Source organism: Petromyzon marinus, chromosome 7 (genome assembly GCF_048934315.1).
Source record: "Petromyzon marinus isolate PM22_M1 ecotype Great Lakes invasive population chromosome 7, UKy_Petmar_22M1.pri1.0, whole genome shotgun sequence".
Classification (NCBI taxonomy): Eukaryota; Metazoa; Chordata; class Hyperoartia; order Petromyzontiformes; family Petromyzontidae; genus Petromyzon; species Petromyzon marinus.
The window spans coordinates 1,912,658-1,930,564 of record NC_133673.1 but is presented as its reverse complement, the minus strand read 5'-3'; the positions used below and the strand labels follow the sequence as shown (position 1 = coordinate 1,930,564).

General features: G+C 42.0%; 1 protein-coding gene across 1 annotated transcript; it reads left to right on the top strand.

The window, feature by feature from the left end:
• Positions 1–1,047: 1,047 nt before the first annotated feature.
• LOC116939828 (gamma-crystallin S-like) lies at positions 1,048–6,178 on the top strand. Its single transcript, XM_032948682.2, has 3 exons — positions 1,048–1,151; positions 4,191–4,433; positions 5,775–6,178. The coding sequence occupies exons 1-3, from the start codon at positions 1,143–1,145 to the stop codon at positions 6,048–6,050; spliced, it is 528 nt and encodes a 175-aa protein (XP_032804573.1). The 5' UTR covers positions 1,048–1,142; the 3' UTR covers positions 6,051–6,178.
• The last annotated feature ends 11,729 nt before the right edge of the window (positions 6,179–17,907 follow it).

Sequence of the window (17,907 nt, the reverse complement as noted above, 5' to 3'; positions counted from 1 at the left end):
GTATTAGTTACCCCCACTGCCCTCTACGAGTACCATCACCTCTAGCAGCAACCTTCACCGTAAACAGTGAGTGTGTAAAGCGAGGTGCAATGATTAATTGGCAACCCTTTAATTGGTGGAAACACACCACCAGCGTAGTTTTCACCCTCTACGAGTACCATTACCTATTACACCTCACTACATCACCTTCTAGCACCCCCTACCTGCTGGGGCACACCGTCTTTAATCCCTTGCATTAACATTAGCTGCCCCACCCATGCTGCTGACACTTGGGCTACACCCATTTTAAACCTTTATAAAAGTTTGCCTTTAGAGGATAACTCCCCTTTTCCTGATGACGACCGCTTGTGTTGCGATCAAAACGTCGAAGTTTTTTCGTTATTTTCTTTGAACCTATCTACGTGGCTTTACCGAAAAACCCAAATAATATGAATTCCTGCAGTCACGAACGCTTCAAATCAAGATATATCAAATTAATATAAACAATCAACTGCCTTCTTCTGTTTTATAAAATATATACATCCCAGCATTTGCCAAGAAATAAATACATTAAAGAGCCCATATGTGTCTTAAACACTCTATGTGGTACAGTTCAGTGAACATTACACACATATACAGATTCAGTCTAAAGCGAGTAGCTGATTCGATGCCAAAAATAATCGGATGAAGATCATTTAGAGTAAGATAATTAGCCTAGGTGCTGGCCACAACTAATTTCTCACAATTAAACTTGTGTTTTACGTGTATGCGGTTTATATAGGTTCCATATGAATTAGATAATGGGTATATTGCAATTGGTGTATGGCTTGTCTATTTCACGCAAATTATACCATTTAATGTAGAACTATTTATCCAAGCATTTACTCCTGATGTTTATTTTCGTAATGACTAATTACAGAGAGTGAACATTCAACACGTGGTGGATGCTCGCTGCACGAGCGATATAGACGTACAGAGTAAGCATTTATCTTGCTGATGCACCACTCAATAAGCAGCGGTTTGCTAAACCCAGCGTAACAATGAATACATTGTGAGAGGTTGACAATTGGATTGCCACCGAAGGGGAACGCTCAGCCCTATATATAGTGCCCCGGCAGCCTCAACTAAGTGCACTCCTCTGCGCTGACAACCACAGCCTCACCATGAAAAAGGTAAAGTGGTAAAGTATCGGTGTGTTGGTAATACACAATTCAGCTGAGCATCGTTTTTACGTAAACGGTACACGCCATTGTATTGTCAATATGAGGTGGGATAAAGAGGTGGTTGTTTGAAAGTACATACATTTGGTTTGCTAATAAGAACAATCAATATGTGTGCCTGTGCCTATATACAGCGTGTCACACACATACACACATATATCGCACAGCGTTCACCATTGTAGCTCTAACTACTCACTCACTGAGTACTCATTCACTGAGTACGTAGTGGGGATTCGTGACATTGCTGATGGTTCACACTGTGCTGCAAGTGTGGCCACATACAATGAGGGAAAAACGTATTTGATCCCCTGCTGATTTTGTACGTTTGCCTACTGACAAAGAAATGATCCGTCTATACTTTCAATGGTAGGTTTATTTGAACAGTGAGAGACAGAATAACAACAAAATCCAGAAAAACGCATATACCAAAAATGTTATAAATTGATTTGCATTTTAATGAGGGAAATAAGTATTTGACCCCCTCTCAATCAGAAAGAAATCTGGCTCCCATGTGTCTTTTATACAGGTAACGAGCTGAGATTAGGAGCACACTCTTAAAGAGAGTGCACCTAATCTCAGTTTGTTACCTGTGTAGAGGAATAGTGGAGGACGTCATGTCACTCTGGGGGGTGAAAAGGGATGACATCAGAGGTTATGGGGGAAATATGAGGGGGAACCCGTGACGTAGAGGGGGTCGTCGCGAAGGACCAGGAACGGAGAGAGTTAGGGAGTCAGGGTCGAGGGTAGGGGGAATTAGCGCCAGGCTAAAGTGATACTTCACCCGGCCGACCGAGTTGGATGATCCCTCGGTCGGTGCTGAGGGGGAGATCACGTATAGCCTGGGTGGAGCTAGGGACCTCCCAGTACCCTTTTCCCCTGGGGAGACGTTAGGGTTGTCACCTGTTAGGCGTAAGCCTTTGATAAGTTACCGGCAGTAGCCCTTAATAAACCTTGGCATCAGCCCCTACTAAAGAACTGTGTCAGCGTCGTCAGTTGCACTACAACACCTGTATAAAACACACCTGTCCACAGAAGCAATCAATCAGATTCCAAACTCTCCACCATGGCCAAGACCAAAGAGCTCTCCAAGGATGTCAGGGACAAGATTGTAGACCTACACAAGGCTGGAATGGGCTACAAGACCATTGCCAAGCAGCTTGGTGAGAAGGTGACAACAGTTGGTGCGATTATTCGCAAATGGAAGAAACACAAAAGAACTGTCAATCTCCCTTGGCCTGGGGCTCCATGCAAGATCTCACTTCGTGGAGTTGCAATGATCATGAGAACGGTGAGGAATCAGCCCAGAACTAGACGGGGGAATCTTGTCAATGATCTCAAGGCAGTTGGGACCATATTCACCAAGAAAACAATTGGTAACACACTACGCCAAGGACTGAAATCCTGCAGTGCCAGCAAGGTCCCCCTGCTCAAGAAAGCACATATACATGCCCGTCTGAAGTTTGCCATTGAACATTTGAATGATTCAGAGGACAACTGGGTGAAAGTGTTGTGGTCAGATGGGACCAAAATGGAGCTCTTTGGCATAAACTCAACTCGCCTTGTTTGGAGGAGGAGGAATCCTGCCTATGACCCCAAGAACACCATCCCCACCGTCAAACATGGAGGTGGAAACATTATGCTTTGGGGGTGTTTTTCTGCTAAGGGAATAGGACAACTTCACCGCATCAAAGAGACGATGGACGGGACCATGTACCGTCAAATCTTGGGAGAGAACCTCCTTCCCTAAGCCAGGGCATTGAAAATGGGTCGTGGATGGGTATTCCAGCATGACAATGACCCAAAACACACGGCCAAGGCAACAAAGGAGTGGCTCAAGAAGAAGCACATTAAAGTCCTGGAGTGGTCTAGCCAGACTCCAGACCTTAATCCCATAGAAAATCTGTGGAGAGAGCTGAAGGTTCGAGTTGTCAAACGTCAGCCTCAAAACCTTAATGACTTGGATAAGGTCTGCAAAGAGGAGTGGGACAAAATCCCTCCTGAGATGTATGCAAACCTGGTGGCCAACTACAAGAAACGTCTGACCTCTGTGATTGCCAACAATGGTTTACAGAGGGGTCAAATACTTATTTCCCTCATTAAAATGCAAATAAATGTATAACATTTTTGACATGCGTTTTTCTGGATTTTGTTGTTGTTATTCTGTCTCTCACTGTTCAAATAAACATACCATTAAAATTATAGATTGATCATTTCTTTGCCAGTGGGCAAACGTACAAAATCAGCAGGGGATCAAATACTTTTTTCCCTCACTGTAGGTTCAAATCCTGGGTGTTATATTTTACCTTGAAATCCCTCGAGATGGAACTTCTCTTTGTAAAGGGTGTCCAGGGTCTCAACTGACATGGAACAAATACGTGACACATAAGCAAACATTTAAAATCTATTATTAATACAATATGTGTATGTGTATAATCTAATATCACACCCAAACAAAAGACGGCTGTTTCTGAATCTGTTTTTCTTTTCACTGCAAGAGGCTTTTGTTGGTGAATTCTGAATCATACTAACAATATTTTAATTTAAATAAAGAGTAAAATTTTGGGGTTTTTTCATTATCTAATTCTATTTGCTTCATTGTTGAACTTGTTTTTTCATGCTCTTGTTTTTGTAATTCGGTGGCCCAGGTTACTCTTGAAAATGAGACTCATCCTGGCATCAAGGGTTTGCATCTGGCTAAACAAAATGCAATTGCAATTGGATTTGAACATGTTTGTAGACATCATAGCATAGTGGTCGTTTCTTTTTCACAGTCACGGAAAAGAAACGGAAGATTTTCTCAGAGTAAAGCCAATTTGTCGAAATATTGAGAATTTCCTTTCCTCTGAATGACAGTACTCAAATATATAAAACAATGTAGTATATTTAATAAACCTATGATTCTACGTGTAAGTTCACTAAGCAGCAACTTTACAACCTTTAACGGCTCGTGAAATCTGGCGTGTGTGCCCCACACTCTGTTGCGCACCGCAGATCATCTTCTTCGAGGAGCGGGACTTCAAGGGCCGCCGCTTTGAGTCCAGCCAGGACTGCATGAACCTAGCGTCGAACCTGAGCCGCTGCAACTCGATCCGCGTGGAGGGCGGCGCCTGGGTCATCTACGAGCGTCCGGACTTCAAGGGCAACATGTACATCATGGAGCCCGGGGAGTACCCCGAGTACCAGCGCTGGATGGGGTACAACGACCACATCGGCTCTTGCAGATCCATCCGTGGTGTGAGTATCCCAACGTGCGGCCAGTGCACAGGGGGTGGGGAGGGGGAAGGAGCAGAAAGAAAAGTGTGACCTCCGGAGTGATGACTTCCGACATTTCCTGACGCTTATCTCATCCTACTGGAATTTTTAAAAGCGCCTAAACTAAGGCGCTTTACGAAGAATTAATAACGGTACAACGTACGTGAATGTAACGTTGGTAGATGACGTGAATTAAATAGATGAGATGAACCAATGGGGCAAATCTGTGATTCTTGAATTCGGTAAAAGCGAATTGATGAAAGTGAATAATGGTGGATTGAATGAATGGGGAATGAGTGGTAGCCATGTAATGCTGTTGTTCAGTAGCGGTGGTGGTTATGAGGGAGGGGGGGATTAAGGGGTCGTGAGGTGAGCTAGGGAACAATAAGTGAGTTTTGAGAGCATGAGCGGAAACTGAGTGCGCGAAGGTGACCGCTTAATGTGGAAGCTTGTTCCAGTGGATGGGGGGCAAGAAGAGAGAAATATCGAAAGCGTGGATTGAGCGCAAGAAGAAGGAGGAATAGAGAGCGACAGCAAAGATTGAGAACGTAGAGGGCGAGAAGGGGACGTAGAAAGATAAACGAGTGGCAAGATATGGTGGGGCAAGACCATGAAGCGATTTGTAGACTCGTATTATTGTACATATTTCGTATGGTGTCGACTATTATTTGGGTTGCTGCTTATAGACCGTTTCTACGTTTTTCACCTTTGAATTGTCATTTAAACGAACTTGAAATACTCAAACATGCGGGGTTATGCAGTATTTTAATGTTCATGCGTTTGGTTTGAGCACCACATTGGCTCGATCTCAGGTCGCACTGAATCTGTGTTGCTGGCTGCTTGGCGTTGTGGGCCTGTGTTCAGCAACTGTGTTTTAATAAAATACGGTAAAGGTTATATTTTTAAAATGTTTATATATATATCTGCCTGCTATGTACGTGTCAATTGACACCCTGGACACCTTTGCAATGAGACGTTTCATCTCAAAGGATTTTCCAGGTGAAATGTTCCAATAAGTACGTGATAAGGCCACATAATGATCTGCCAAAATTTGTGTCATAAGACCCTCCACCATCGGGATATATCCAAACAAATTATATTATTACGTGTCACAGTTTTCACTCGCAATGTATTATTGTTTCATTTCACCTGCCAGGTTGATTAATATTCTCACATGCAAAGTGTGCACGTGATTTGTCTGGCTACCGTCTGGGGCCTAACCCCCCTAAACAAAATCCATTACGAACCATAACATTGGCTGCGAAACCCCACGCATTAAGTCTAAAACCCTGTTTGTGTGTGGGTTTTTTTCCCTTCTTTCAGCAAAACAGTTCCAACTTCCGCATGACCATGTATCAGCATGATGACTTCGGTGGGCAAACCATGGAGTTGACCGAAGACTGCCCACACCTGCACGACCGCTTCAGCATGAGAGAGGTGCGCTCTGTGAGGGTGCACGACGGCGCCTGGGTGGCGTACGAGGAGCCGCACTACCGCGGGCGCCAGTACCTGCTGGAGAAGGGCGACTATCGCAAGTGCAGCGAGTACGGCGCAATGAGCCCCACCATGCAGTCGGTGCGCTGCATCCGACGATTCTGAATGCTTTGCTGCAGCTCACCGAGGTTAAAAAAAAACAATGTAACGCTCTAAACTCGTGCTGAACATTCTTCAAAGTTGGAAAATAATTGTATTGGTTTTCTGTACAATAAATTGATTGGATGAGCATTTCCTCTCTGAGAGTGTGAGCTTTCTTGTGATGCCTGACAATGGTACGTGTGTTTGTTGATCTAATCATATCGCTGAATATCACAACTATAATATATATTCTTAACTCTTTCGGTAAAGTCACGTTGAAGGGAAACAATAAAATAATAAAATATATAATGTTTTATCGTTATATATTTTATTATTTTATTGTTTCCCTTCAACGTGACTTTACCGAAAGAGTTAAGAATATGAATTACTGCAGTCACGAAAGCTTTAAATCAAAACTATAATATGTTTTCAGGATGAGCAGTGGTTAGTGCTGGTGAGCGTATTGGCAGTCTGTAATCTAATAACCATTGCTGCAGTCTATATTACAGACTGGCAATACGCTCACCAGCTTAAGAACCAGGTTACCGTCTACATTATAGACTGCCAGTATGCTCACCAAACTTAATAACCAGGCTACAGTCTACATTAGTGGAATTTTTTATTCACTTAATTTTTTATTCAAATTTTTCTATCTACGTGACTTTACAGAAAGAACCTTCCCATATTCTTATTGTGCAATGCTCTTACGAAACTGCCACAGCAGGTGTTGCTATGTGTAATCCCAATTGCGGTTCCATCCGGGTAATCTTTTCGATTTCACGAATTTGGATCGTGACACCGACACCCAATGGCCTACTTATTTAAAATAACGTCCTGGGATCTTTAACTTCCAATGTGAAGCGGTCAGCGCATATTGGTTTAGTTGTCCTTTCCCTGCACCTCTGATAAGTACGGTTGGCTACGTATCGTGTGAAAGAAGTTCAATATACAGTACATGCATAGTATATCAATGACGTTTTAAACAATTACTATTTTAAAATGTAATTCGGAGATGTACAGTAGTATGTCATTAATATAAGTGATGAATCACCTCTGCAGTCTCTTCCCGTGAGAAAATAGTTCACAACCAGTTATGGTGCATGGAAGAAAAACATATTTTCAAGTGAGTGTATTATCGGCATATTAAAAACGTAAACGGTATTTTGTCAATATAAATCAGTGTTTTAGTATGTTAATAATATTATTTACGAATCACCTGTGCAGTCTCTTCCTGTGGGAGTATTTGATCAACTTGAGAACCTAAATGAATTGCAGCTGAGTGTTAACAAGCTCAAGTCTCTCCGATTGCTGAGATTTTGTAGGATAGGAATCTTGGGCAAACGACTTTTAGATTCTTGTGTCATTGCTACTCAACATTGATTTACAATGCTGATATGCATAATTATTTAATAATTCAATAATTTCACCTGGACAGCCCATTGAGATGGAAAATCTCATTTGCAAGAAGTCCATGGTCCATTTTTGTGCTGCATATAAATGAAGGTAATGACATACACCATGAGGTCAGCCCAGAGGAAGCCAAGATGGGACTATATGGGTTGAGTGAGAGTAGTAAGGGGGGAGTAGGCAGTAATTATGGGATACATGGGGAATCCTGCAAAGGGCATTGAACCTGTCATGTGTACAGTTTAGCTGGGCAGGTGTGGAGGAGTGAGGATGACAGGTTAGGGGTTTTGGGAAGGTTTACCTGGGGCCGCAGATCTGACTTCTTGACCCAGGCCTCTGAAAACTATTTTTTTCGGCCCTGTAAAACATAAACATTTACAAAAACATTAACAAACATCTTCATTCACAAAAACATTAACAAAATCCTCATTTACAAAAAGGCTCAGAAAAATAAAGGTGTGATATGAAACAATGGTACGCGAATATATGCCACCATGAGCTGGCAGAATATGAATTGCCCAAACAAGACTCCTGCTCGAATGTATAACAATAATTCCTTTTTCTAAATGTTTACAAATATTTATTTTTAAAATATGTAAAAAAATATCATTATTCATATTTTAAAATACGTAACTAATGTATCATTAGCAAATACCTGGTATCTTACAAAGGCTCTGCAGTCTCTTCCCGTGGGAGTGTTTGATCAACTGGAGAGTCTGGGACAGTTACACCTGACATTTAACCAGCTAACGTCTCTCCCATTGCTAACGTCTCTCTCAGCGCCTCGACACTCGAACACATATGTCTCTCTCAGCGCCTCGAAACTCGAACACATACACACAGGCATTCAAAATATCATAGCTTGATCCATGCTTGAGCTCATAGACACAGGCAATCAATATATCACAGTTTGATCCATGCTTTAACACATACACACAGGTATTAAAAATATCACAGCTTAATTCACGCTCGTACACATATACACAGTTAATAAAAATTTCACAGCTTGATCTGTGCCTGAGCACATATACACAGGTAATCAAAATATCAAAGCTTGATTCATGCTTGATCCATGCTCGAACACATACACAGGTATACAAAATACCACAGCTTGATCCATGCTCGAACAAATAGACATAGGTATTCATCATATCACAGCTTGATCCATGCTCGAAAATATACACAAAGGCATTCAAAATATCACAGCTTGATCCATGCTGGAACACATAGAGACCAATAATAAAAAAAAAAATATCATGGCTTACTTCATGGCGGAACACAGACACAGGTAATCAAAATATCACAGCTAAATCTTTGCTCCATCCATGCTCAAACACATAGACACATTTTTTAAAAATGTCATAACTCGATCGGTGCTTTATCCATGTTCCGTCGGAGCTCAATCGGTGCTTGATGGGAGCTCGATGGGAGCTCGATTGGTGCTCAGTCTGTGCTTGATCTTTGCTCAATCCGGGTTCGATCGGAGCTCCATCCATGCTCGATCTGTGCTCGATCCCTGCTCACACACAGTCCATGACAACCATAAAAAGTACAAACTTCATGACATTTTATCAATAACCAAAAAAATTTACATCAGAAAATTACAAACGTTAATGCAACAAAACTATTTTAAAGGCCGCTTTCACATTCTATCAAACTTTACGTGTAAAGTTAGTAATAAAAACATACATTTCATAAGCTGGCACCGCTTCGATCTTCCCATTTTTCTCAATAGTTTATTTCACTGCAGAAACTGCAAGACTTTCCTTGACCAGTCTTTTTTGCCTGTGCCCTTCTTTTGCCTCTTTGATTGGCTGTTTGTTGAGGTTGAAATGTGTCAACACTTGATGTTTCAATAATTCCTCTGAGGTATTTTTGTATTCATCTTCTTGGTTCTTTCGGTAAAGTCACGTAGAAGGGAAATAATAAAGTAATACAAATAAAAATAATAAAATAAAATTCTCACGACGTTTTGGCCACAACACAAGTAGCTGTCCTCAGGTGAAGAAACAGAACTGTCGGAGACAGTGTTCTAATGAACACTGCTAAGCTTGGCAGCGTATTTTAAGCTGGGTGGGAGGAGCAGAGTGCCTTGACAAAGGCGTTTACATATCAACGGAAGAATTTAGCATTGAAGTAGCTGTGTTAATGTGAGAGATTAGCAGGATGTTAAAGTCAGAAATGAGCATGTAACTGGGAGATTAGCATGATGTTAATGTGAAGAATTAGCATGTAACTGGGCACGGAAGTGGCTATGTTAAAGTCAGAGTTTACATATCAACAGAGGCAATTATTATATTAATGCTAAAGAACTGCAACTACCTAACTATCATACAATAAACCGATGTGAAAGAAATAAATATAAACTACATCAATATAATCAATGTACTCAATATATTCTCCAATAAGTTGAGCTATTAACATTAAGTAACTGGGTATACACTACACTATATAATGACTACCATATACAGTGAGGGAAAAAAGTATTTGATCCCCTTCTGATTTTGTACGTTTGCCCACTGATAAAGAAATGATCAGTCTATAATTTTAATGGTAGGTTTATTTGAACAGTGACAGACAGAATAACAACAAAATCCAGAAAAACGCATGTCAAAAATGTATCTTAATCAGGGAAATAAGTATTTGACCCCCTCTCAATCAGAAAGATTTCTGGCTCCCAGATGTATGTTATACAGGTAATGAGCTGAGATTAGGAGCACACTCTTAAAGGGAGTGCTTCTAATCTCATCTTGTTACCTGTATAAAAGGCACCTGTCTACAGAAGCAATCAATAAATCAGATTCCAAACGCTCCACCATGGCCAAGACCAAAGAACTCTCCAAGGATGTCAGGGACAAGATTGTAGATCTACACAAGGCTGGAATGGGCTACAAGACCATTGCCAAGCAGCTTGGTGAGAAGGTGACAACAGTTGGTGCGATTATTTGCAAATGGAAGAAACACAAAAGAACTGTCAATCTCCCTCGGCCTGGGGCTCCATGCAAGATCTCACCTCGTGCAGTTGCAAAAATCATGAGAACGGTGAGGAATCAGCCCAGAACTACACGGGAGGATCTTGTCAATGATCTCAAGGCAGCTGGAACCATAGTCACCAAGAAAACAATTGGCAACACACTACGCCGTGAAGGACTGAAATCCTCCAGCGCCCGCAAGGTCCCCCTGCTCAAGAAAGCACATATACATGCCCGTCTGAAGTTTGCCATTGAACATTTGAATGATTCAGAGGACAACTGGGTGAAAGTGTTGTGGTCAGATTAGACCAAAATGGAGCTCTTTGGCATCAACTCAACTCGATGTGTTTGGAGGAGGAGGAATGCTGCCTATGACCCCAAGTACACCATCCCCACCGTCAAACATGGAGGTGGAAACATTATGCTTTGGGAGTGTTTTTTCTGCTAAGGGGACAGGACAACTTCACCGCATCAAAGGGACGATGGACGGGGCCATGTACCGTCAAATCTTGGGTGAGATCCTCCTTGCCTCAGCCAGGGCATTGAAAATGGGTCGTGGATGGGGATTCCAGCATGACAATGACCCAAAACACACGGCCAAGGCAACAAAGGAGTGGCTCAAGAAGAAGCACATTAAGGTCCTGGAGTGGCCTAGCCAGTCTCCAGACTTTAATCCCATAGAAAATATGTGGAGGGAGCTGAAGGTTCGAGTTGCCAAACGTCAGCCTCGAAACTTTAATGACTTGGAGAAGATCTGCAAAGAGGAGTGGGACAATATCCCTCCTGAGAAGTGTGTAAACCTGGTGGCCAACTACAAGAAACGTCTGACCTCTGTGATTGCCAACAAGGGTTTTGCCACCAAGTACTAAGTCATGTTTTGCAGAGGGGTCAAATACTTATTTCCCTCATTAAAATGCAAATCAATTTATAACATTTTTGACATGAATTTTTCTGGATTTTTTGTTGTTGTTATTCTGTCTTTCACTGTTCAAATAAACCTAGCATTAAAATTATAGACTGATCATTTCTTTGGCAATGGGCAAACGTACAAAATCAGCAGGGGATCAAAGACTTTTTTCCCTCACTGTAGTGAACCGATACAAAATTAAAATATAAACTACATCAATATCATCAATATGCTTTCCAATAAGCTGAGCTACAAGCAATAAGTCATTATACATTACACTTCTATGTCGCAAAAAATATTATAATATGCCTCCAACTAATCTTTTTTTCTTACATCTCACGACTATACCCCGTATTATAAACTGCCATAGACAGACCCCAACATTGAATGATACACTGCGTTACTATACACTACCCGATACTTTAGACTATAATAATATTAGACTTGTAATATTACACTATGTATTATTCTACCAACCCTACTGTATACCACACTGCTGTATATTCACTATACAATTACGAAACTATATATTACCTTATAAATTATATTAAACATTACACTGTTATACCATTTATTATTATACAATATGCAATAAACCATACCATTGACCGTCGCGTGAAAGGTACTAAGAGGCAATGCCAGCGAATGGACTGCGGTTTGAAAGTCACCGTAAAACACAATCAATCAAGGACCAAAATGGTTTATCACATCGTTCCAATGATTACTGACTGCAGGAATTAATATTCTGTGGGTCTTTCTCGAGTACACCATCTATATAGGATAGTCTATCCACTTCTGGCCGAGACTACCACAAGTACACCATGCCTTTAGCTTGCTCTATCCACTGTGGGCCTAGACTAACACGAGTCCACCATGTCTATTTCATGCGCTATCCACTGCTGGGCTAGACTTCCTCTAGTACACCATGCCTATGGCATGTTCTACCCATTGCTGGCCTAGGCTCCATCTCTATAGCTTTTGCCCTATCATAGCCTAGACTCCATCTCTATAGGATGCTCTATCCACTGCTGGCCCCGCCTACTCCGTTCTGACACTTGGGCTACGCCCATTTAAACCTTTATAAACGGTTTCATTTAGAGGCTTACCCCCCTTTTATCTCCGCCTGATGACGACCACTTGTGTTGCGATCGAAACCTCGTAGTTTTTTGTTTATTTTATTTTTCATAAATTTGAACCTATCTACGTTACTTTACCGAAAAACCCAAAGAATATCTCCTGAATATATATGGCTGAAAGATTAATTAATGATCAATAGTTAAACAATCCAGTAATTGGTCATGACCACAAAAACGCTTTCTGCACATTTAGCCATCAGCATCAATAAGCTTCCAAATTACCATTGCGCATATTAAACGCAATTTCCACTGCACCTGCTTTCGAATCGCTCGCAAGATGAGCCGACGTCAATTAAATGTGGTGATATTAATCAAGCCGCCGCGAGATATGCCACGTGTTAAGTGGACCTAACTCTTGCTCGCCTCATCCTTAAGCATGCCTCACAACATTAATACATTTTAAACATATCACGTTTCGAATCCATCTAGATCACACCTCTCCCTTTTACGTTACACGTCTCTGTAACGTGAAAATAAATGACACAAAATATATTATCTCTTACATCAAATTTTTTTATATCATTACATGTAAATATTCACTCATTTTTCTATGCAAATACTGACCGTTTTATCTTCATTTATTATAAATACATATTATCTAACATTACTTATACCCTATTTGCTGAACTTATCTCATTCTGAAATGAAAGCAGTCTTCGCGGGTATGCGAGGGTAGGGATGGAACATAGCTAATTACCTGTCTGTAAAAGCCAAATCATACACAGAGAGAAAATCACGCAGCCAATTCCCTTCATCACGTCAATAAGAAAAGCGATTATATAGGCCCATTTTGTCGTGAAACTAACGCACCCAATTTCCTAATCACAGAGCTTCCAATAGCGAAGGGGGAATACTGCATATACCTGTCAAGCCATGCAGTTTACTCCGTATTCTTGCATAGATAAATCTAGTTTTCAGGTTCATACAATGTAGAGCCGTTTCAATACGGGCAAAAAAAATGTCCATTCGTTTGCATTCCTCCCTTGTGATGGGACTTTGTATGATGAACGTTGAGATTTATAAGGGCACTGGGTGACCAATAAGGTCTCAATTGGTCTGCAATAAGGTAGGCACTGATAAGGGTTTGACAGAGATCCAAGAGGTTAAAATGCATTTTTGCGAACTGCGCTCAGGACTTTGCCACGGTGTGCATCATCAGCATCAGGCAAGAGATCAGCTGTGATCCTGTCTTACATGACAATAGGTCTTGGTGCAGTAACTAAGCATTCAATACCTTTTTTAAGTCAGTTAATAATGCTGATTTGAATCATTTGTAAGGCAAACAAAATGATTCAGCTTATTTTCTTTGCGACCATATAATTATTTTCTTTGCAAATATTTACAGTCAATCGTGGATGCGCCTAATGTTTCTTTGTAACGTCTTTTGAATGGCATAATTTCTAAATATTTCTTATTTAAATGCCCCTATCGACCTGGACACAATAACGTAACTTCTACCGGCTTAAAATTAACAAACAAATTGTGTGCATTGATTTCCAGTCGTGGTACTTGTGCAAATAATAAAATACATGTTTTTACCATGATTCCAGCAAATCTCTATAAGTACAGCATCTAGCACATACAACCAATATTATATTTGTGTGCAGAAATGCAATGATTCTATGTTGTCATCGTTTCGTAGCACAAGTGCTGTTTTGTCACATTTATTTTCATTCCCGATGAACACCATTGTTTGTCTATGGTCATGTTTGCGAATTTCACCTTTTTTGAGTTGTACTTTGTTGGCTTGAACTCAAAGCATTGCGTTTAAGTTACATATAATTTATATCAAATATAATAACGCATTAAAATTTGTGCGTATTTTATTTATAATTTCAAGTACACATTTTTTCCCAGGAGTGTGACTGGGCTGTGCCTCAGGTGGTATCCGGTGAGATAGGCTGATGATGTTGGCGATTAGGCTAAGTTATATGTGCATGAAATGAGCTTCCGTCGCCGCATAAGAGAATCGCCCCCACATATGCGCACAACAGCAGTGTTAATGGGAGATTAGCACTATGTTGATATGGGAGAGATTAGGCAGAGAGATTAGGGGGATTGGCAGGTTAATGTCATGTCTATGTACAATAATAGCTGCGGCGCTGCCAACTGTGCTGTGAGAGGCAAGCGCGTCCACGCAAGAGAACCACCGCAACGGTGGTCGCGTCAGTGAGACACACAGCCCATCACACAGCCAGAACCATCGATATATCGAGGCTAAGGTAGCAGAGGTGGCCATGTTAGTGAGACCCCAATCCGTTAATGCAGAGGCACCTAACAGGGCAATGCAACTCACAGAGTCGGAGATAACAGCCAAACGGCTGCCAACTGCCCTGTGAGTTCCGCGAGCGCAACTTGCTCGCTGTCTTCCTGAGGTGTCGACGGTATGGTGTCAGACTCATGTCCAACGTCACTCCAAGGAACCAGACAGCGTCATCATCTGCAGCCAGACAGCGTCATCATGATGCTGTGAAGTCCAGGAACACCAGCACCTGGTTTGAGACGTTGCTGGAATCCATTTTCAACTAACGTTGTCAATGCCAGGGCCTGGTCACAAATGCTTCACTCGTGGCTAAATCTAGTCTGGTGGACACTCAAGATGTTGTTGACAGTAGGTGAGATGCGTTTAAGCAACCAATTGCTCCAACAGTTTTAGACACAAGACTCAGAAAGGAGGTTCTTCCCTTTCTCTGTGGGTGCGATGACTTTCGCCCTTCTTCAATTTTGGGCAGCCAGCTTGCTGACACAATTCAGGTGAATAAACTTGCTAGCCAGTCCTTTGCATTGGATCCAAGGTGTTTCAACAGTTCAGGGGATATGTTGTCTAGACTAGGAGCTGTGCCAGGTTTCAGTTGTTGAATTGCTGAATGTACATAAGCAGTGGTGAAAGGCTCGTGATAGTGTTCTAGCTCTCTATGCCGGTATTTCCGCCAATGATGATGTACATGATGGTCATGTGTCTTGACCCAACTGATTTTGGCGATCTGTACCAGTTTACCCATATTCTTGTACAGGGAAATTGAATTTTCAGGTCCATATGGCGTACAACCGTTTCAATCCGGAAAAACAATTTTTTTGTCTATTTGTTTGTGTTTCTCCTTTGTGATAGTACTTTGTAGGATGTACATTCATATTTATAAGGGCACGGGGTGACCAATAAGATCTGAATTGGTCTGTAATAAGATAGGCACTGATAAGGGGTTGACAGGTATGTGATTCGCAACTTTATTTGGTGTAATTGGTCGGCGGTTGCATGCCGGCGGTCGCTGGGTAGCACCCAGCTTGCGGCAAGAGCACAGGCCTTTCCGCTTGACTTAGAAAGTCTGCATTGGTGACTAGTTCCTCCCAACGAGCAGGCCACACGATGTTGAGACTGTAAATCAGATGAGATGCTATCTCCGGGTCACCAGACTGTTCATATTGTCGAAATAAATCAGCACACTCAGCATCAAGACACGAGGTATAGACTAAAAACCATGTGATATGGTGTTTGTGGCTGCTTTTGTCAGTGACCTCATAAAGCGTGGGTATGCTTCATCTATTTAAATGGTGCTCAGGATGCAGACGATGCTATGCTCAACTGCTGCAGTGTAGTCTGTCCACTGTGCCTTGCGGAGGTTTCAATGTGGTTTTAAGGATCTCGTGATAATTAATGGGTAGCTGTAGTCCGATGTGGATTTATGATGGGCGATACTGACTCCTGGGGAAGTTGTTCAGAGCAGTGCATGATGCTGGGATTTGATAGGCATGAGCTGCGCTGACCCCGCAGAGGTTCAGTGAATACTCCCGTTTCCACCTGGCTGAGCGGAAGGTTCCTCGCTGTTTGGGGTCGTGCACCAGGTGAAAATCGTACTGCGATGGCCACTCCACGAACGACTCGCTGTTTCCAGCAGGCACTGCGCATTCCCACTCTGTATCGTGGCTCTTAATATCTCCGACGAAAATTGCTGGATGATGAAACTTGGGTAGAGTGACTGCTAAACCCCATGAGTCATTTGGTGGTTTGTATGCATTACAGACAATATAAGTGCCAATGCGTAAAACATCACAGACAACAGAGGGTGGCAGTGACTTGTTGTCAATCAGTTAACATTTCCCACACATATTCTGTGTTTTTTTTCTGTAAGGTCACGTAGACTTTAGCGAAATAACCATAGAATATGAATTCCTGTAGTCACGAAAGTTTTAAGTCGAAATTTCACATACAGTGCACGGCCATAATTTGGGTGAGGTAAGTACCAGACGAGGTCATATCCAGCTATCTGGAAACGTCCTGTCTGGTCATCTGAAATATGGGTCTCCTGTAAATAGATGACATTGATAGTGTGAAGTGGCTAATTCATGCATGACATCACGTTGAGCCACAGATGGTCCTTCCACATTGAGATGAAAAACACAGAGTGCTGGCCCCACAGCCCTGGAGCCGGCGGCCTGGGCAGAAGGTGTAACGGTATTCCTGTGTTGGCCGGGATCCTGACGATTCGGCCAACTTGCTGCAGCTTTGATTTTCCCAGACGTGGCTACATGGCCGGGTTCTTGCAGGGGACGGGACAAGGACATAGCTACATTTGTCTGCCAAATTCCTTCCCCCCTGGACAACCGCTTTTAACTTCCCACAAAGCGGTTCTTACTTATTAAACCTGGATGAATCCTGGACTCAATAAACCCCGAAATGGAATTTGAACTTGCAACCGACTGATTGTCAATCAAGCACTCGAACCACAGCACCACGAGCAGCAGGTGGTTATGGGATATATGTGGGTTCCTGCACAGGGGATTTAACCTGTCGTATGTACGGTGTGGAGGAGTGGGGGCGACAGGGAGGGGTTTGGAAATGCTTACCAAGGGCCTTGGATCTAAGGAACCGAGGAGGTCTCGAGGGGACCTCATCTGGCTTTTTGTTCCATGTCTTTGAATTATAGTTTTTTTTATAATGTAAACCATAAATCGCCATTGCAGTCCCTTCCCGTGGGAGTATTTGATCAACTTAAAGACCTGAATGAGTTGCACCTGAGCATTAACAAGCTAAAGTCTCTCCCATTGCCCACCGTTTCAGGATAAGAATCTTGGTCAAACGTATTCTGGGACTCATTGTTAGCCATTGTGATTTACAAATGCTGAAAGGCATACAAATTAACTAAAAACATTTTAACCCAGACAACCACTTCATATGGAACATCTCATTTACACGGATGTCAAGGTTCGACTGTTGTGCTGCAAAGGTCATACGTTTGATATATTAGAGGTATTACCATGGTTGTTCAAACCCCACTCTGCTATTGTTTAGCATTTCTACACCCTATCAATGGCTTTGGAGAGGCCAAGAAGATCATCAATGTGCAAATCACTGCTTCTGAATGATTGCTGACTTTGAAGATTATTTTTCTTGTGTATATTGCATCCAACAGCAGTGTGGGTGTGTTATAGGCCTCATTGGCCTCTCCCTATTTGTGGACTTC

What these genes read in the sequence shown, in the direction of transcription:
- LOC116939828 (XM_032948682.2), top strand. An exon ending in CTTGCAGATCCATCCGTGGT is followed by an intron (nt 4,434 to 5,774) that starts GTGAGTATCCCA and finishes CCCTTCTTTCAG; the next exon opens with CAAAACAGTTCCAACTTCCG.